The 21647-nt window shown below is 42.7% G+C and overlaps 1 protein-coding gene across 2 annotated transcripts; it reads right to left on the reverse strand.

Moving 5' to 3' along the window:
- Positions 1 to 1941: 1941 nt before the first annotated feature.
- CBX1 (chromobox 1) lies at positions 1942 to 21358 on the reverse strand. Of its 2 annotated transcripts, none has more exons than XM_059379346.1 (5): positions 21135 to 21358; positions 7206 to 7382; positions 6332 to 6509; positions 5664 to 5758; positions 1942 to 3444 (listed from the first exon to the last, which is right to left on the reverse strand). In XM_059379346.1, the coding sequence occupies exons 2-5, from the start codon at positions 7343 to 7345 to the stop codon at positions 3300 to 3302; spliced, it is 558 nt and encodes a 185-aa protein (XP_059235329.1). In that variant the 5' UTR covers positions 7346 to 7382; positions 21135 to 21358; the 3' UTR covers positions 1942 to 3299. The 2 variants fall into 2 exon arrangements, with proteins under 2 accessions (XP_059235329.1, XP_059235330.1); XM_059379347.1 differs by lacking the exon at positions 21135 to 21358 and adding an exon at positions 21043 to 21065.
- Positions 21359 to 21647: the final 289 nt, after the last annotated feature.

Below are 21647 nucleotides of genomic sequence, written 5' to 3' on the forward strand. Positions count from 1 at the left end.
TTTCACTTTGAATTTTAAACAAGGTCTTTTTATCCTCACAGAAATACCCAACTTGCAAATCAGATTAATACTAGCATCGGAGACACATGATCAGGTTCATTTGATCTCAGACAGAACCTGGGCCCATACATAGTTTAGGATCTGGAGCCACTGTAGAAAATTTGGGATTTCAGAGTTCTAGTTCCACCAATTATCTTGGAGTAGCAGTTTCCTCTCATTTCCCCTTTCTCTGTGATGGGAATAGTGACTCTTAACACACATTCCCACTGTCACAAGCCATAAAGATGTCCTGAGCACATAAGGCCAAACACCAAATGGCCATGTCAAAATCAAACTGACCCAAGCTGGAGTGAATTCTGAATTATAAGATTATATCTGAAAGTAAGTACTTAAAAACTCAACTATTAAAAATTCTTTATAATTAGCCCAAACTTTCAAATGACATAGAAACAATGATTCCTGAGCACTGTCAGCTAACAGACTGCCTCCATGGTCATTTACTGTACTAACTTGAAACTCAACTGAAGACAACGGAAGACACCTCAGATGGTGACTGGTCACCGGGTTAGTAAGCTCTTCTTGTCATATAGCTACTAAAGTCATCACCTGTCTCCTCTTCAACTCCTGGGTGGAGTCTACAATGACGCAGCTCCACTGACGCCATCCAACTCGCTCTTGTGCTGCCTGAAGAAATGCTCTCCGATATCTTCTGAAACAGAGGGAAGCTTTGTTGTGCCTCTGTGTACCTTTTATTTCCAACATTTCTGCATGCATTTGTGGCTTCAACAAGCACTTGAGAAAACTTTGTTATCAAAACCCTTCATCTAGACATGTGACAGCTGGCTTTCAAAGATAACAAAACTGTGAAAATCTATCCGCACTTCCGTTTTCATTATGCATTATCGATGTCAGCATCTTCCCAGGGCAAGAATGAGGGGGTTTTATGAGGGTTCTGGACTGCCAGAAATGGCAATTAAGTAGGTTCCAGAGGTTAAGACTAAAGCTGAACAGCAGTCCATTCTGGACACCTAGAAAGCTGAAGGCTAATTTCAGTGCAGTACAGAACCAGAACACCTCTGCCCACCTCACCCCAACTCATCCAACTAGCTAATGGCTCTGCTACTGCCAACTACAAGGACACACCAAGATCTCTGTGCAGAAGGGCCTCCTCCCTGGCTCCACTTAACCTCATCTCCCCAAACTCCTCGGAGGCTTTTTTTTTTTTTTTAAAGATTTTGTTTTTAGGTAATCACACCCAATGTGGGGGTCAAACTCATAATCCCAAGATCAAGAATTGTATGTTCTACTGACTGAGCCAGCCAGATGCCCCAAGGAGGCTTTTTGAAAAAAAATTTATGCATCAGTTTATTTATTTGAAACAAATGCTTTGTGCTAGTAAGTAGAGCTGATTTGATCTCTGGAAATCCCATTTTTCCTTTTAATAAATAACAAGAGCTTAGTTCCATTTTTGCTCTAGAATTATAGGCAGAAAATGACGTTAATAAAGTGGGTAACATTTTAATTCAGTGATTAAACATGAGGCCAATTCCTGAAAATTTCAGAGTTGACTATTTAGCTAAAGTGACACAAGTCTACAAAATACACGAGCCAAGAACTAAACCTACTTCAAAACCCTGTTTCCAAACATACCATGGTCTGGAAGTGCAAGCAGGTCAGTGCGCCAAACAAACTGTGCAATATGAAGACAGAATGATGTGACAAACTTTATGATCTCTGGAGTAATTATAAATGTTCGATAAATGTTCACTAAATAAATAATGATGAGACCACTCAAAGTTTCAGGCCAGACATTAGATTCTCAAGCCTACAGTGTTCAAGAAATTAAACCACCCAACTGTGGAAGTTGTTTCCTTATAGGCTGAACCAATAAAGTAGTGAAAGGCAGGGAGAGTTTTTGGTAATACTTAATCAAGACAGAAATCAAAGATTATAAATCTATAGTTTTATTAAGACAAAAACCGACAATGTGGTATGAAGTTTACATTTAAACAAAGTTTCCACAGAAACCTAACACATGCCTAAAAAGATTTTACAATGGAGTTCTAGAATGCAGGTCTAGACGATGTCAAGAACTGATGGATCTCATGATTCAAGACAGCATTTTGGGTATTAGTTAATTCTTAGGATTAAAAAAATTGTTTGTTTTGTGTTTTAAAGTGAACCACTGCCCTAGTATGAAAGTTTAATCTTCTCCTGAGACCAGGGCTTTTGAAATTCCACTCTTGGAAGTGATTCAGTGAACTTGTGCTGTCAGTGACTGAACTCTGCCACCAATGATTTCAGAGTTCAAAGTTCAAATAACAGGCTCCAAGAGTTTTCCACCCTAAGAGCAGGGGCCCTTGTCTTTCTCTACTCTCCCACTTTCTACACCACCCTCTTCCCCTCCCCAAACACCTCACAGCCAGTGGTGTGGATGGACAGGCTGATGTCTAAAACCTCGTAATTGGAAGAATCTTTTTATCAATTTCGAGAATTAGCACCTCTAAGACAGAACAATCTGCCTGTGAATACACTCCAATTAAACTCCCTCTTCAGCCAGTTTCCATCCCCAAAATGGCAGCTTTGGTAACTTATTAACTGGCTTAGTCCTCTTTCGGGAACAGCATTAAGCTCAGGCAGGGAACACCCTGGCTTACAAATTTCAGGCATTCACAGCTTTTAAACAGTCTCTCACGGTCCTCATTTAGGTTGCCAATGACATTTTTTTGAAAAGCTAAAATATTCTGGATACAGAACCGAATCACCACAAGTTTGTTCTTTCCACTGTTTTACCATTTCCCCAATCAGGCCCAAATTTTAACAAAAATGATCCTACCCATCTCTGTTTCTTCCCACCCTCAACCCTCCCACCCCAAAAAGATACACCAGTAATAGCCAAAAACTACACACATGCTACGCTGTAAAAATGCAGTTAACACTATTGGGAAGAAGGCTGTGGGTTGTGGAGATGCGCTTTGAAGATCTACAGTATCTTTTGCTCTCCCACACACCCATTCTGCAAGTTCTGTCCTTCATGGAAGGCCCTTTGCCTTTCTCAGCAAAGTACAGAATGGGCTGCCTTGCAACACTTCTCTTCCCTCCCCTCCACTGGGATGGGTGTGCAAACTACACAGCATGGAAAGGCTTTTAAAGCGCTTGGGCTGCTGTAGGGCACAGAAAACGATACTGGCTCTTCAAAGGACATCTTCTCAAGCCACCTCTATGGTGTCAAGTAGAACTCCTTCCCTCCCCACTTGAAACCCACGGTCAGATGTGACAGGGGCAGGTACTCAGGAGAGTTAATTCTTGTCATCTTTTTTGTCATCATCCTCCGAGGGGTAAGAATGCCACGTCAGCCTTTCCTCATAGAAGGATATGACCACCTGTGGGCACTTGACATTGGCTTCCTTGGCAGGGACTAGGTCAGCCTCATCAGAATTTTTCCTGCAGAACAAAGCAGAGAGACCCTGAGACCAGGTGCTGGTGGTCTCCTAACTTGGGTGACACAAGGAATAGGGCTTTAAGAGTATTAATTCCAAAAAAGTAGCCTAGGGAAGAGTGATAACATGGCCCAAGCAGCATTTAGTCAAGTGACATCCGCAAAGATCTTCTGTTGAAAATCCTTTCTGGGCATCTTTGTTAAAAGCTAAGTCATTTAACTCAATCTATCACACCTGAACCTCCAGGCAAGACCAGGAAAAAAACATGACTCTCAGATTCTTCAAGAGCAGAAGAGAGGCTTCCACACTCTTCCAAAAGCCATATCTCAGCTTTATAATAGAATTTAATACCAGATTGGGCAGTAAGATTTAATACCACTGGCTCTAGCCAATGCAGGTGGACACATTCTCACTGACTCGTAATTACACTGTTTAACGTTACCAAATGCCAAGCTCACACAGACATTCCACAACTCCCAGGTGCTTTGAAATGGTGCTTCAACACTGGGAAGTAGAAAATAAGGGACTGTTACATAATTCTCTGTATTTTTCTGGACTTTAAAATGGTTTCCAAATTTGAAAATCACATACATATTACAAAGGACTTAGGAATAAGGCCACTGGGAATCTCCTGGATGGGAGCAGCGGCATTAGGGCCATTAGCAGTTCTATGATGGGCTCTCTGATGAGGCATCACCCCAAACTTCTAGCACCCAGCAACAGATAAACCAAAGCCAGACAGCCCAAGGTACCAGGGTTGACTAAGCTGGTAAGGTATGTTTTTGAACAATGGACTGAAGAGAATGGGAGGAAAAAGGAGTGTAATCGTTGGGAGCCTAAAGCAGGCTGCATGAAAACAACACTTTCTGAGGGAAGTTCAGTCATTTCACAGCAAAGAAACATTTGGTATTTTGGAAATCGACAAGTATCTCAACTCTCCAGGAAAATCACCTTAAAATGAACTCGGTTTTATAATCAATATCCAATCTTTTATCTTAACCTGTAGAGTTACATTCAGGTAAAATCTTTACAAACAGCAGTAATTCAACCAAAAGAATGTAATCTTAGACAAGATAGAAACAGTACCATAACTCACACTGGTCACATGCAGACAGAGAAAATATATTCGAATTGGACTGTAACTCCTAGTATCAATCCTTTTACCCCAAATGCACACCTTAAAAATAAACTTTTCTCCTATAGGCTAGCAATAAATCAGCTAAAAGATCTGATTCAGTGAACATCTAGGAAATGCAAAATAAGAAAACAAAGTTTCATCTAACTGTGACATAGCCTTTTAGTAGTGTCAAAGTTAGGCTTCTCTGGCCACCTTCTAAACCAGGGGAATTAGTGCAGACAGGAGTTTCAGAGAAGGTTCTAGACTGACAAAATGACAAAATCCTCAGAATGCTGCCTTAAATTGCAAAAGTTTAGAATCATTCGCTCCTAATTTATATTTTAAGGACAATTATTGAGATCCACATGGGCGGGGTGGGGGGGTACGGAAACGACGCAGAACAGGGATGGGGCACAAGTTATTTTTCAACAAGCAAGAAAAGGGAAAGAAAGCCTTCCTTTGGACAGAGAATAGGGAGATTTTAGAGAATCTGGGGTCACAGTTCTTGTAATTCCAACACAACTGTTTTCATTAATCTGTTTCGTGGAGTTTTACTACCACTGATACACTTCTAAGGGGGGAGGGGCGCAGGAAGCCTCGCTCTATGCTCAGTAAAGGGGACGTGCTGACCCCTACTGGCTGATCCTGGAATTACAGAATCTGCACTAAGTGGAAAGGATCTAACAAGGACAAAGACCTACAGAAATTCTCAACTATCCGGAAGAAGTTAACAGAAATTCTGAACCTGGGGCCAGCCCGATCTTTATTAAGGAGGTAGTACAAGGGGAGGGTGGTTCAATCACATTTCATCCCCCCCCCCTTCGTTTACATAAGTGAAATGTGATCCTTCCCCATACCTTCTCCATTCTGGATTTTTCTCCCACCTCCTAAAAAACCGGGCAAAGATCTGAGAATCCTAAGGACCCCTACCTGTAACTCATGAGTCCAGGTTGGAAGTCAGGCCGAGGGTCACTATCGAAGGACTATGCCATCTTAAAGATTTCACACTTGGGCGACTGGAATTTCGAAGGTCCAGCTCTTTTCTTCTGGCATGGAACAGATGGGGAGAAGAAAAAACCACCACACAGAGCCACTGGCAGACTCACCATTTCATCAGGAACATGAGTTCTCCACTGGAGTCTGTAGCTCCAATAATCCGCTCCGGCTCCAAACCCCGGGCAAAGCCTCGTGGCTTTTCTGACTGTAAAAACCAAATGGATGGAACAACTTTTAATTATATGGTACTGTTATCCAGACTGAAGTCACTCCTGCTTCTCAGATTAATATAATCACGCTCTTGTCAGTACTTCACCAATACCTTGGCTCCAAGTCACAGGCCTTTTTGCAGCCTTCTGAGGGATTCTTCCATCAAGGTCCTGAGGTTCCCCATATGTAAAAAGGGACATACATCTCAAGCAAAATAAATTTTCACAACTATTTCTTCACCCTCAGAAGATAACTTACTTTAAGGTAATGAATAGATGACATAGCAATCTGACACCTGTAATGATTACAACACTAAAAACTACCTACCTACAAGAATGAATTTACTTGTACTTACTATTCTTGAATCTCAAATAAAGTAAATATAGATTATTTACCAGAATGAACCCCCAACAGTTTGTAAGCATTAGCCCAAGATTCAGAAGGAATGAGATATGGCTGCTGAGGTCCAGGAAGCAGCTGAATGAAAGTGCTTACATTTAAAAATTAAAAGGGTTTTCAGCTTGCGAGCAGTAGAAATTCTGGCTAGTAAAAATTCTTCTCCCCTTACCTCTTCTTTCTTCTTCTTTGGTTTGCTCTCTTCTCCCTTATCTTCAGAATCAGAGTCAGCTTTGCGTTTGCCTCCCTCTGATTTATCTGTCTCATGTGCTGTTTTCTGTGACTGCAGAAACTCGGCAATGAGATCAGGGCAATCCAAGTTCTCTTCTGGCTCCCACGTGTTATCCTCACTGAAACCAGAGGGCACAGTGAGTCACACTTTCCACTCAAAGTTAGCACACTCACACTAAGGAGACGCAAAGGATGAGAGCTGGTATCCTTGGGAAAGAGGAGTTAATGATAATGAGTAACCAGACTTTGCCCAAGACCAAGAACTTGGCAACGCTGAAATTTCTTGGGGAGTGGAGTGGGGAGGGGGACTTTTTAATACAAATTGAAAGCTTAGAAATTTGTCTTCTTCATAGGGAAGTTACTGTTTGCATACTTGAATTGGTCTAAAGCCTATACATAAAACTGGTTCTTAGAAATCACTGTCTTGCATTATAGCACTTTGTACATGTAGATGGTTTTCCTAATTAGACTGTAAGCCATGAAGGCCAGGCCTGGGTCACATTAGCCATCAGAGCACTCTAGGCCTTGCACATTACTAGACTCCTGAGAAATAGTCAGTGACTAAATGAATGGATTTAGGGGCGCCTATGTGGCTCAGTTGTTAAGCATCTATCTTCAACTCAGGTCATGATCCTAGGGTCCTGGGTTCAAGCCCCACATTGGGGGCTCCCCGCTCGGTGGGAAGCCTGCTTCTCCCTCTCCCACTCCCTCTGCTTTTATTCCCTCTCTGGCTACCTCTATCAAGTAAATTTTAAAAACCTTTAAAATAAGTAAATGAATGAATGAATGGATTTACCCAGGTTAATGAAACTTACTCTGAGAACCCCTTCCACTTTAGGAGGTACTCCACTTTGCCCTTTACCACTCGACGATCAAGAACTTTTTCCACCACATATTCCTCTTCCTCCTCTTCTAGCACCTCCTCCACTTTCTTCTTGTTTTGTTTCTTTCCCATAGTGCCCGCCAGTTTTCTGGTCTAAAGGGTGACGCTGCTGAAGTGGTAAAATAAAAAGGGCGTTAGGGCACACTTTTCTTGGCTAGGTGAATATTTGGATGGTTAGAAATCAAGGGACATTACTGACTTTAATAGCATATGCTGCTTATATAAGTGTTCTGCCTATTCAGCTTCAGTATAAAATAAGTTTCCTTATCTATTCAGCTAGGCAGTTCGTGCATAAACAGCCCCAACCAATCTCATAGCAAAACTTCTTTATTCTTGCATATCCACTTAAAACTTTTAATACCTAGGGGAGCCTGGGTGGCTCAGTCGTTAAGCATCTACTCAGGTCATGATCCCAGGGTCCTGGGATTGGGATCAAGCCCTGCATCCGGCTCTGCTCAGCGGAGCCTGTTTCTCCCTCTCCACTACCCCTCCTTGTGTTCTCTCATGATGTCTCTGTCAAATAAATAAATACTAAAAAACAAAACAAACCCCCCCCACACTTTTTATACTATTCTAAGTTTTTTTTTTTTTTTTTTTTTTAAGATTTCATTTATTTGTGAAAGAGAAACAAACAAGCAGGGGGAGTGGCAGGCATGCAGGACTCGATCCCAGACCTTCAGATGATAACCTGAGCTGAAGACAGATGCTTAACCAACTGAGCCACCCAGGTAACCCTATTCTTTTTAAGCTATTATGTTCCCAATACCCCTTTTACTACAGAGCATGGTATCTAAAATATTAGTTAAACTGGGGGTGCCTGGGTGGCTCAGCTGGTTAAGCGTCCAACTCTTGTTTTCAGCTGGTCATGATCTTCAGTCAGCGGGGAGTCTCCTCTCTCTGCTCTTCTCTCCCCTCTCCTGCCCCCACCATGAACTCTCTCTAAAATAAATGAATAAAACTTTTAAAAAACAAAATATTAATTGAAAGCAAGGCTCCTGAAAATAATGTACACATATCAGACATATATACATATAACCCTCTGATCCACACTTTCATATTACTGGATTTTAGCTTTTACAGTGTGAAGTAGCTTGTTCTACATATTAAACATCTGGCCTAACTTCCCCCCATTTCTTTGCATTGTTAAAACACCTGTCCTGAGGGGCACCTGGGGGCTCAGTGTTAAGGTTAAGCCTCTGCCTTCTGCTGGGGTCATGACCTCAGGGTCCTGGGATCGAGCCCCACATCATGCTCTCAGTTCAGCAGGGAGCCTGCTTGTGATCTTGGTCTGTCAAACAAATAAAATCTTTAGAAAACAAACAAACAAAACAGAAAAACACCTCTCCTGAGTCTCAAGGTTCTTTATGCAGTCTTTTCTGAACGCCACCAATGACTTTCAACTTGAAAGTTTCTTGTTAGTTTCTTATTCTATTTATGAGGTGGAGAAAGACTCATAAAAATGCCAGAATGACCACAAAATCCTCTAAACTGGGACACTGCAATAATCTGGAAAATGATAGGAAAAAAAGAAGAGATAGTTATCACAGATAATAGAACCTGAGTTTGTTCTTTTGTAAAATACATCTCCAGGCTGGGTGACTTCTGGTGCTTAAATCCTAGTCCCCTATAAATCTAAAATCTATTTTTAGTCCTTCAAATACAACTCTGACTGCTGGTAGGCTTAATGCATTTGTTTACCAATTTGTGTCAGTAGGTGGCGCCATAAGATATCAATACAACAAAACTGAGCTACAAAACTGGCCCAAAACCTGCAAATTGATGGATCACAGTTGCCCACAAGGAGATACAAAAAAATCAAGGGGCGTCTGGGTGGTTCAGTGGGTTAAACCCTCTGCCTTCAGCTCAGGTCACGATCCCAGGGTCCTGGGATCGAGCCTGGCATTGGGCTCTCTGCTCAGCAGGGAGCCAACTTCCACCTTTCTCTCTCTGCCTGCCTCTCTGCCTACTTGTGATCTCTGTCAAAGAAATAAATAAAATCTTAAAATATATATATATATATATATATATATATATATATAACAAATTTTCATAAAAGTCAGGCCCTATGTTATCTACATTAGTAGCTGTATCTGTCTTACTCACAAAAAGCAGTTACTGCCCATCTAATCCTGCTACTAGGAATCAAAAGGGTCAGAACAGCTTCTGGTTCGTCTCTACTACTACTGCAGGCCTCCTCTCCCTCTATCATTAGCCTGGTCCCAAGGAGGAAGTCAAGGAACAAAGACTATATCCTTTAGGTTAAGTAAAGAAAACCCACCAAAGGGGGAAATCTACAGTGAAACCTCCTTTCTTTACTCACTCAACTCATTTTCTTAAGAGCAACTCAAAAAAGTGAAGAATGTAGAAAACAGACTCCTGCTTCTTTCTGAGCTTTCTTACCTGGCTCATCCCAGCATCTATCTCAGATGGAGGTATATTCTCAGAGATTCTCAGCCAGGTTAACAACCTAGGTTTTTTCCCTTATTTATAGGTAGTTCTCTAGGGTCCTGAGTAAGGTGTTTGTCAAAATCAGTGAAGTAGATTATAAATGCAACCCACTCTTTTTATAGAATCTAGCACCTTCAGACGAGCCCAAGAGGCCCCCTGTAAGTATTACAACATGCCAATGTTTCCAAATGGATTTTTTTTTAAGACTTTGTTTTGTTGTTGTTGTTGTTTTTGAGAGAGGGAAGGCAAGAGTTCGAATAGGGGAGGAACAGAGGTAGAGGGAGAAGCATACTCCCCATTCATGACCTGATCCAAAGGCAGACACCTAACTGAGTCACCCAGGCAGCCCCCAATTGAATTATGTTAAGAGAAACCTTCTTTCCCTGAATATGGTAGCCTCCAAACACTAGCAGGGACATCCAGAAAGAGGACTCTCAGTTGGAACTGCTTGGCAAGGAAATCTCAAAGAAACTCAAATCAGTATAGTAGCAAAACAGAAAGAAGCCTTTTATCAACACAACTTGCCACTCCCCCCTAAGCATCCTGGAAATCAAATTATGGCATCAAAAGTGCCATAATCATCGAACAAATGGTCAAAATTTACGACAAGCCATGACAAGAGGTGTACATTAAAGGCGAACAGTTCTGAATTAACTCAGAAATCTTAGTCCTTGGACCAGTCTCCTTAAGGCTTATCCCAATGTTGCAAGACAAAAAAAACCTAGAGTTAATCTAAGCTGTTATAACTTTTATCTAGATATTTACCGGGGTGGGACCCCTGGCTGGCTCAGATGGTAGACTGTGACTTCTTGATCTTGGGATTCTGAGCGTATTAAGACCCACACTGGGTTTAGAGACAACTTAAACAAACTTACTGGGTCTGCCACATTTTAAGCTGCCTAGAAAAATACACTAATACTGAATTTAATTTACAGAGTGCAACCTGATTTGATCCTCAGAACAATCCCATGAAACAAGCCACTTCATGGGTAACAGAACATTTACACAAAATAAATCACCTAAGATCACACACTTAACAAAGAGCCTAACACCTCAATAAGGACATACAGCAAGGCTGAGCCCAAAGCCCTGCTGCACACACAGAACTAGCAGCTAGCCACATTCCTGTAGTACAGAGGGAGGCTTCTCTTTGGCCTGTACAAGGACAGGACAGAGGTTACTTTTCCTTAGTATTTTATTTATTTGAGGGAGAGAAAGAGCACGAGCATGGGGAAATACAGAAGAAGAGGAAGATGACGACTCTCTGCCCAGTAGGAAGCCTGATGTGGGGCTCGATTGCCAACCCTGGGATCATGCCCCAAGCTGAAGGCAGACGCCTAACCAACTGAGCCACCCAGGTGCCCCAAGACAGAGATTTCTTTTAATGGATCTTCCCTACAATTTGTCATCAGTAAATAAAGAAGTGACTGATAATGATTTTCTTTCAGAAAAGACCTTGTAAGGTATGGTATTAAAAAACCAATGATTCTTAATTGGTTACTGGAATACAAAGGTTTGCGTTGTTATATCAACAGGCAGTAACAAAGCCTTGGTTTGGTTGTTAGTCCCCCAAAAAGTTTTTGGATTCTCAAATTGGCATATGCTAGATGATGCTGAAATTTTGAAGTTGAATACCTACACCAAGTAGGCTGGAGAGAATACCAAGAAAATGCCAATTTTAAGAAACCAAAATTTATCTATAGTGTCCCAATGAATCCAGGGATGGTATAAACCTGAGAGGCCACAAACTCATAGCTGTATCAAGAAGAAAAAAAGCACTGTCCCGATTCTCCCCCTACACACCTTCCACCAGGAGGTTAGAAGCTAGAAAACAGAGAGGAACAATGCTACTTGAAAGCAGAAGGCAGTATAGTATCAGATACAAGAGAAGGCATTTTGTTTTGTTTTTGAGGAGCTGCTACTGATTTCTTGCCAGCTTGAAAGATCAAATTCCAGATGTCAGGACAGGTAACTATCACAAACCTGTGAAACTAAAGCAACAGCGCTTTGAGCTAAACGCTAAGGAGCATTCAGAATGTTGGTTTGGTGAGGTGACCACCTTTACTAAGAACTCACAGGAAAGCAGACCTTGAGTAGGGAGCTTTCTTTCATCTACAGATGAATCAGAATCACCCATGGAGTTTATAAAATTGGCATCCAGATCCAGTAACACAGAAAGTAGGGTGTGCATTATTTTAAAGAAACACTGTTTTTGTATTTGTAATATAATACATGTATTTATATTCAATTACAAAAATATTTAATGTAGGAAATCAAAAGTTCCTTGGCCCAAAGCCTGTCAAAGCCTGTTCTCATTCTTCTATACATAAACTAACATAGATATACACTAAGTGCAAAAAGATTATCATAGTTCTACAACTTGCCTTTTTTTACACTTTGACACTGTGTCATACAGATCTCAATTCCTAACAAGCTGCACAGTGTTCTGTATTGTAAGGACATATCATACTAACCATCACCAGGCAGGAAAATTTGGGTTGTTTCAAATTTTCTATTATAACAAACAATGTTGCTTTGACCATGGTATCCGCATTTTTAAAACCTCCTTAGGTGTGGGGCACATGGTGAGGTGAAGTTGTTAAGCATCTGCCTTCCGCTCAGGTCAGGATCCCAGGGTCCTAAGATTGAGCCCAGCGCCCTGCATTGGGGCTTGGGACCAGGATTTGGGCTCCCCGCTCAGCAAGAAGCCTGTTTCTCCCCTCTACCACTCCTCCTGCTGTGTTCCATCTCTCACGGTCTTCTCTCTGTCAAATCAATAAAATCTTAAAAACAAAAACAAAACACTCCTTAGGTGATCTGTGTGACTCTTGACTTTAGGGTCATGAGTTTGAGCCCCACAATGGCCATACAATTTATTTAAAAATTGGGGCGCCTGGGTGGCTCAGTGGGTTAAGCCGCTGCCTTCAGCTCAGGTCATGATCCCAGAGTTCTGGTATCGAGTCCCACATCGGGCTCTCTGCTCAGCGGGGAGCCTGCTTCCTCCTCTCTCTCTGCCTGCCTCTCTGCCTACATGTAATCTCTCTCTGTCAAATAAATAAATAAAATCTTTTTTAAAAATAAATAAATAAATAATATAGTTAAAAGCTCCTTAGGTGATTTGATGCATATCCTTGAATAAAAGCCATTGCTATAAGAGGACTGGGAGAAACTACGTTCCTCAGGTGAAATGACACACATTTCAGACATAAATCAATTCTTATGAGTCTCCTCAAAGGCAGATGAACAATTTTACTTTTTCATAGACTTGAGAGTAAGATTGGAGCAATAAACTGATGCTCTTGAAAACAAAACCTTCTCTATTATCACATTCAGCATTATTTAATCTAGACCTTTTCTTCATTAGCAATGCAACAACAGGAAGAGCACTGCCTGAAGGATCCTCACAGTTCTTTTCATCAGAAGAAAGCTAGTATGAGGACAAGATGGTATCTTTCCTGTCCCTACCTCTCAAAACAACTTTATGCCTACAGGCAATTACATATATTTGCTAAATAACTCGGTTTCCAAATAGATCTAACAACCTTCATGGGATTCGTCTGAGGTGAGCTTTTATGACCTTCTGATATTAATTATCCATTTATATATTTGCAAATATGTCCTATTTCATTAATTATTTACTGCTTTAAGCTTAAAGATAGCTTTTTGAAACCCAATGCATTAAGTACTCAAAAACAAAACAGCACCTCTATCCTGTGTGTATGACTGAAATTCACAGCTAAGTTTTTTAAAACTGGAGAACAGCTCCAGAACACACTCAAGAAGAACCCAGGTCTGGCTGTTATGAAGGAACCAGTAATTACGAAACAGAGAAAGCAAAATCTCATTTCTAGATGACCAAGAGAGAAGAGCTGCCAGAAACCGAAGAATCAATCACACTTCCTGTAGGAATTTCTTCTGCTCTTCCTTTTATCTGGCCGCGACACAGGAAAATAAAGTAACAATGCTCTTGTAGTAACTGGCAATAGGGACTTAGCTCTGTATCAAGAAAGATAAGATAGGTGAGAAAGGGTAAATTGTGAACACAATGTAAAGTTTCAACAAAATAGCTTATCTGTGGGGCGCCTGGGTGGCTCAGGGGTCTGCCTTCGCCTCGGGTCATGATCCCAGAGTACTGGGATCGAGTCCCGAATCAGGCTCCCCGCATCTGGCTCCCTGCTTGGCGGGAGGCCTGCTTCTCCCTCTCCCCCTGCTTGTGTTCCCTCTCTCTTTGCCAAATAAATAAATAAAATCTTTATAAAAAACTGCAGATCTCTTTAAATCACTATCTTTAAGCATCTGAGCTGAAGTACACTACACCTAACCAATCAATCGTAATTACCTTGGGCTTTGACCCATTCTTTCACTTGACCGCTTCCCTTACCTAAAATGTCAGGGTCAGACATTTCCCTAAGGCCCCAGACTAGGTTTAGGTTATTAATTCTTCCTATGAACACCCTCTTACAGTATTCATCATTTAACAATTATCTATTGGATGGGGCACCTGGGTGGCTCAGTGGGTTAAGCCGCTGCCTTCAGCTCAGGTCGTGATCCCAGCGTCCTGGGATCCAGTCCCACAACTGGCTCTCTGCTCAGCAGGGAGCCTGCTCCCCACACCCCACTCTGCCTGCCTCTCTGCCTACTTGTGATCTCTGTCAAATAAATAAAATAAAATCTTTAAAAAAAATTACCTATGGGGCGCCTGGGTGGCTCAGTGGGTTAAGCCGCTGCCTTGGGCTCAGGTCATGATCTCAGGGTCCTGGGATCGAGTCACCCATCAGGCTCTCTGCTCAGCAGGGAGCCTGCTTCCTCCTCTCTCTCTCTCTCTCTCTGCCTGCCTCTCTGCCTACTTGTGATCTCTCTCTCTGTCAAATAAATAAATAAAATCTTTAAAAATAAATAAATAAATAAAAAATTAAAAATATTACCTACTGGATACCTGTTATGTTTAAGGTGCTAGAGAAATGGGGTGAGCAGGAGAGACAAAAAAAAAAAAAAAAAACATCCCTGGCCTCTTAGAACATATAATCTAATGTGGACGAGCTGAGCACAAGTGGGTATATGTGCATGCATGTGCTGGCAGAGAAGGGCACACACAATAAGCAAGAAGGTATTAGCGATAAATGCTATGAAGTACCTTTAGATTAAGTAACATTTACACTGAACCCAATGACAAGGAGACAACTTGGCAAAAATCAGAAACACACACCAAGTTGAGGGAATAGTTAATTCAAAATCCTTAAGTGAGAAGAGCTTGCTTTGTCTAAGGAACAGAAATGTGACTAGGGAGAAACAGCAATGCTAAAGGAATGGCCAGTAAGGACATGATAATTAATTACTGTGCATTATCACTCCCCAGATCACTCCTCCTTTCATCTAGCTCCCTTCTCCATTCCTCATTTTCCTTCTGCCTCTTTTTTGCCTCTATCTTAGGTTTAAGACCTAAGCATTAATAACCATGAAAGTTTATAACTATGGCTCTTCCAGCATTTAATACTATCTATTTAAAACCAAATAAAATCAATAAGCATTGGGATGCTTGGGTGGCTCAGTTGGTTGGACGACTGCCTTTGGCTCAGGTCATGATCCCAGAATCCCGGGATCGAGTCCCGAATCAGGCTCCCAGCTCCACGGGAGTCTGCTTCTCCCTCTGATCTTCTCCTCGCTCATGCTCTCTCTCACTGCCTCTCTCTCAAATAAATAAATAAAATCTTAAAAAAAAAATCAATAAGCATTTACTAAAACCCTGGGTGGCATACAGGGGGACCAACTCACTCTGGTGAAAGCACTGAGAGTTCCATATTGAAGGGACCCTCTCACACCCAGACAAACGGAGCTGTTTGTTGAGGCCAGCAGGATACACAGCTACACAAACAGCACAGGCTTTTGAAAAATCCCTCCATGGTAAGTAATAACAACATAATAACTAAAATCTGGGATGCCTGGGTGGCTCAGTCAGTTAAGCGCCTGACTTCAACTTGGGTCGTGATCTCGGGGTCCTGGGGGCAGGTCCCACATCTGCTCTCCACTCAGAGGGGAGTCTGATTTCTCCCTCTCCCTGTGCCCCTCCCTCCCCAGCTCGTGCTCTCTCACTTTCTCTCAAACAAACAAATAAATGCTTAAAAAAAAAAAAAAAAAACTAAAACTTATTGAATACTTAAAACAATGTATATAAAGGCATTCAATCCTCACAGTAACTCTATTAGACCCATTTCATAAATGAAAAAACTAAGGCTTATGACAATTTCCCAAAGCCCCCACAGCCAGGCCTGAAAGATAAAAACATATGAAACAATGCAAGTTGAACTTTATTTCAATAAGAGAAACCATAAAAGTATATAATAACTAGCAAAAGAAACATAAGCAAGAGTAAGTAGTCACAAAAGCACTAGAGGGGCTTGGAAGAGTAAATGGCTAGGGTGATTAGGAAAGGTTTTGGAGAGTCTGGATTGAAGCCAGGTTCCAACAGCATTTGAAAAGGTGGACTGAGGAGGGTAATTTGGCCTAAGGAACTGTTGTGAACAAAAGCAATGAGGCACGTCTGAAGTAGACCCTGTGTAAACCAGTTTGGGCGGAGCAGACTGAATAGGAAAGTGGTAGGTAACTGCTAAAAAATTTTCTACAAGGTCCCTCCCTTCTCCTTAAAACAAAAAACTCCTCAGTGCAATATCTAACATCCTTTGGTTCCAACCATTTCATACTTCTACTCCCTCACAAAACCTACATTCCTGTCAAAACTATAACCTGAACATACCCTTGGTCATTTCCTCCATGCAAGGCTTTATTACTAAGTAGTGTTCCTGTCCAACACCAACAGTCAAAATCCTAGCCATCCTTCAAGACCAAATTTTTTTTTTAAAGATTTTATTTATTTATTTGAAGAGAGAGATCACAAGTAGGCAGAGAGGCAGGCAGAGAGAGAGAGAGAGAGAGAGAGAAGCAGGCTCCCTGCTGAGCAGAGAGCCCGATGTGGGACTTGATCCCAGGACCCTGAGATCATGACCTCAGCTGAAGGCAGCGGCTTATAACCCACTGAGTCAAGACCAAATTTAAACACTACTTTTGCCATGAAGCCTGCCCAACCCAGGTTGGGTGCTCCCTTCAAGACCAAATTTAAACACTACTTCTGCCATGAAGCCTGCCCAACCCAAGTCAAGTATTATTTCTCTTTTCCTTGTGGCTGCTAAAGCATTTTTCTTCTATTTTTACTCAGACACTCGATTAAACAGTCCTGTGTAACATGCTGAACCTTCCTTGTATGGACAGTAAGGATGGATCTCAGACTCCAAAAATCAGGGAATAGAAGTCCAAAGCTGTCAGTGTTTTAGAGAATGATCAGTAAGCGGAATCTTATCTGCAAGCCCAAAATGTAAAACAAGAAAGAAGTACTCCTTTGCTGAGCATTAGCAACTATATACCAGCCATCAAAAGGCAGGTGAAGGCATGTGTGCTATATACTCCATTTGTAGTCCTCTTGACTCATGTTTCTAAACTGCTGTTGGCCTGTTTGTAAGCTATGGCTGTTTGGGAGGCAAATGCTTTCCAGCTGGAAAACTTTACTGAGTAAAAAACAAGAATCGGTGCCACATACCCAGGAAGAAGTTTCATTTTTAAAAGAATACCTGCTCTTGAATTCCAGGACCAGGACTAGAATGCTGGTGTGTTAGTAAAATTAGAATTTTATCCAAGATGTGTCCAGAAACTTAGCTACCCCTTCCAGTATGCTGATGTGGATGAACCAACAACACAGTTTTGGGCTGAGGGGTCACAGGTATGTGCAAATATTAGTAGGACACGGTTATAAACGTGAAGCAAGTCTTTTAGTTTAAGTGGAAATAAAAATGATTAGAAAGTTATCTTTCTACAGGGTGCCTAGGTGGCTCAGTTGTTGGGAGTCTGCCTTTGGCTCAGAGGTCAGGATCCCAGGGTCGTAGGATTGAGTCCCCATATCCGGCTCCCTGCTCAGTGAGGAGCCTGCTTCTCCCCTTCCCACTCCCCCTGCTTGTGTTCCCTCTCTGTTTCTCTTTGTCAAATAAAGAAATAAAATCTTAAAAAAGGGGAAAAAAAAAAAGAAGAAGAAGAAAGTTAAACTAGAACTATGGCTAAACTGGAATTAAAACCAGAGACGAAAGCATTCACAGATAAACAAAACCAGATTATTGACACTAACCTCTCAAATACCACAGTTCGGTTAGGCCCTCAATGTGTTAGCTATTATTAAAGAGAAAGGCACAATTTCACAGACAAATCAGGCAGCTCCTTCTAAAGGAATTAAAGACTTAATACAAGTTATTCAATGCAAATACTGAAATGATCTTAATTTTGTCCCTATTTGAATAACTTCTCCAATTAACCTTTAAAAGGCTATTCAATTTTTCAGTAGATATCACTATCTGGAAACACTATTTAACTTTATGCAAAGAATGAGAAAGATTCTTCAAGATACTTTCAAAACAAAATATTCAAACTATAGCTTGCTGTTGAAACCCAGAACCTGGGACCTCTCCTAGACCTTGAGTAAGGTATTTAAAATTGCCACTTACATAATCTACATACCAAGGTGAGTATATTGAAAACAGAGGCTATGATAAGCATGCCAAGGCAACAGTTACAGTCTGCCCAATGTCACTGATCAAAGATAGGAAAGCTTATTATTTAAGTGCACATTAACTCCGGAGCCCCGGGTCACGCTCCCTGCTGATCGGGGAGCCTGCTTCTCCCTCTCCCTTCGCCACCATCTTCCCACCCCCCTCCAATCCCTCTGTGCTCTCCTGCTCTCTGTCAAATAAATAAATAAAATCTTTTTATTTTTTTTTTAAGATTTTATTTATTTATTTGACAGAGAGAGAAATCACAAGCAGGCAGAGAGGCAGGCAGAGAGAAAGGGGGAGCAGGCCCCCTGCTGAGCAGAGAGCCCGATGTGGGGCTCAATCCCAGGACCCGGGGATCATGACCTGAGCCGAAGGCAGAGGCTTAACCCACTGAGCCACCCAGGTGCCCCAAATAAATAAAATCTTAAAAAAAAAACACAACCCACCTCATTCTGCTAGCACATAGAATTCTAAGATCTCAAAGCCATATCAATTCATTCAATAATCTAAAAGACCTACTAAGTGTCACACACTTAAGAGGAATAAGCATACACAGCCCCCATCTTATGTTAGCCTATACACTAGCCATTAGTATTTTGTTCTAAAAACTCTTGAGAAATAACCTATAAAACGAAAATCTATCAACTCTAATGCACAATCTGTTATATCACCAGAGGTAGTATATAAACAAGGTTGAGTTTATGATGGAGAAACTACAAGAAAAATGACAAAAATGCATCAATTCTCTTTTTAAATGGTGTGAACTCAAAAAGAAACATTTTCCTAAGTCCCTAAAATGGGCACAAGAAACAATGGTTGCTTTTTGTTTTTTTAAGTTTATTTAACTGTAAGTAATCTCTATACCAACATAGGGCTTGAGCTCAGGACCCGGAGAAGAAGAATCACATGCTCTTCTGACTGAGCCAGCCAGGTGCCCGTATTTACTGGATCCTTCTTTTCAGACGTTTGGTTAGAAAAGTATCAGTATCCTGCAAATACAAACCCATACGGCTAAGGTATCCTTACTAGGTCCCTCTAAACCAAGAAGCTAGAAGCACCAGGCTATCCACTATTTACATTTTTAATGAAAAAACAATTCAGGCTACAGCGGCCAATGAAGAAAAATGGCACCCAAGGGAAAACTGGAAAAGAATGAGGATCCTGAACCTGCCCTAAAGCTTTATTAAGGTGTGACCAGTTCCAACAAGTTTCCCTCTCAATCACACTACTTACAATATAAATGTCCGTAGGGAGGAACACAAGCACCCATTTCCCCCATTGTATTCGTGCTTCCATTCCAAAACCTTGGACTTTTTTTTTTAGATTTTATTTATTTTGACAGACAGAAATCACAGGAAGGCAGAGAGGCAGAGAGAGATGAAAGGAAGCAGGCTCCCTGCTGAGCAGAGAGCCCGAAGCGGGGCTCGATCCCCGGACCCCGGGATCATGACCTGAGCCGAAGGCAGAGGCTTTAACCCACTGAGCCACCCAGGTGCCCCGAAAACCTTGGACCTTTTCAGAGCTCTTCCAAACTGCTGACAGGAGTCTTAATACAACTGAGGAGGCTATCTTACCCAAGCCAGAGTTTCCAGTATAATGAAATCTTTTTGTAACCTCCACCTAAATCAAGTTAAACCAATACAAATCTGCATATAAGGCCATCCAGGAAAAACCTTCATCTGAAGTGCTGAAGTATTGCTCATTTTGCATCAAAATTTTCCAACAACAAAGAAAGGCTGGCTAAAAAAAATAAATAAAAATCACAAGAGCCTAAGAAACAAATCTCACGAGCTCACTAAATTTTCCTGTCTCCCCATTTCCCACATCATCTCACAACCTCTCTAATTCCTTAAGGATGAACTCATCCACCCGCTTCTACAATTTCACTGCCCTTTGTGAACAGTGACGATCCCAGATAAAAACTTATGGAACTGTGAATCAAAACAAGCGTTGCACTTGGGACGTTTTAACTCCCTGAAGGAATCAAAGAGTGAAGATAGTAGAAAATCTGGAAGAGGAAAGAAATCTGGTTTTGTCCTTTCTTCACACATTCTTCTTAGAGCCTCCCCACTGTGTGAGGGTCCATCAAGAAGCAAAGGCGGCCAGTTTTCCTTTCCCCTTTCACTCCCTACAGAATCACTCGCGGGGCCTCCGCCCTACTTACCCCAACAGCTCCTCCCCCTTTAGATCCAAGCTTGGCACTTAACTGCCCCTCCCTCTCCTAGTCCCATCTCCAGTTTAACCAACAGGTCTCCTCCCCAAGTAGCACATAGCCCAGTCCCCTCTACTATTTCCTCGAAGTTACTTCTCCTTAGTCCGGCGAGCGAAATGCCTCTGGCAGCGCCGGCCGGACCCATATTCTCAGGCTGCGTTCGAAACGAGGGTCTCGCAGTCGTCACCCCTGCCCAGGAACATCCAAGCATCAAGGCTCCCCAGCCTGTCCCCTTACCAATTTACTCGAGTGTTTCCTCCCCAACGCAATCCGGCAGCCCACCCAACCCACGTAGCATTGTCTTGGTCTACCCAGGCCCCGAGGAACAACCCGCCAGAGCTCGGCCCACCCCAAATCGCCTCTATCTCATGCTCAGAGTACGCAGCCCGCCCCGCCCTCTCCATCCTTCTCCCGCCTGGCGCCCGATCCCCTGCACCCGGCGCGGAGCTCAGCGCGGGAAGGGTGCGGGACCGGGCGCGGTCCCCGCTCCCAACCGCCACCGCAAGAGCGCGGCCCCTCACCCAGGGCTCCCGCCGCTGCCGCCGCCGCCGCGCGCCTCTAGCGCCCGCCCCCCCCCCCCCGCCCGCTTCCCCGCCTCTAGCGGGCTCTTTACCTCAGAGCAGCGCCCAAGAGCCCGAGAGGAATCGGTGCCGCGCTAATGGCGCGTCGCGTTTGGCCAGCCGGGGGAGTGGCGCCCAGAAAAGCAACAAGCCGGTGGCCGCAGCCGAGCCCCTCACTGAAGCGGCGTACCGCAGGCCCCGGCCAACGGCCCTCCCCTCAGCCGAACAAAAGAGCCTCGCACTCGGCGCTGCCCGCCTCCCGTACCACGCAGGCGCGACGACCCTCCGCACAGCAGTGTGGGACTCGGAGTCCGTCCCAGACTACAAGACCCGAAGTGCTGTGCGCGTCCTACGCCGCCGCGGCGCGGAGTTTGCGAGGGTTTCGGGGAGTTTTAGTTATTTTAACTGCAAGCGCCGCAGCGAACGTTGTTTTTAGAACGTTGCCGCATAGAGAATTGGAACTTGTGGTTCCGCAAGCGAACTCCGTGGTGGTTGGTCCGAAAAATCAACCACTTCTGGACAGTAATTCACATCCTCGAAAATGTTTAATCGAAATAGGTTTCGAA

The sequence above is a fragment of the Mustela nigripes genome, chromosome 16 (assembly GCF_022355385.1).
Source record: "Mustela nigripes isolate SB6536 chromosome 16, MUSNIG.SB6536, whole genome shotgun sequence".
NCBI classification, from domain to species: Eukaryota; Metazoa; Chordata; class Mammalia; order Carnivora; family Mustelidae; genus Mustela; species Mustela nigripes.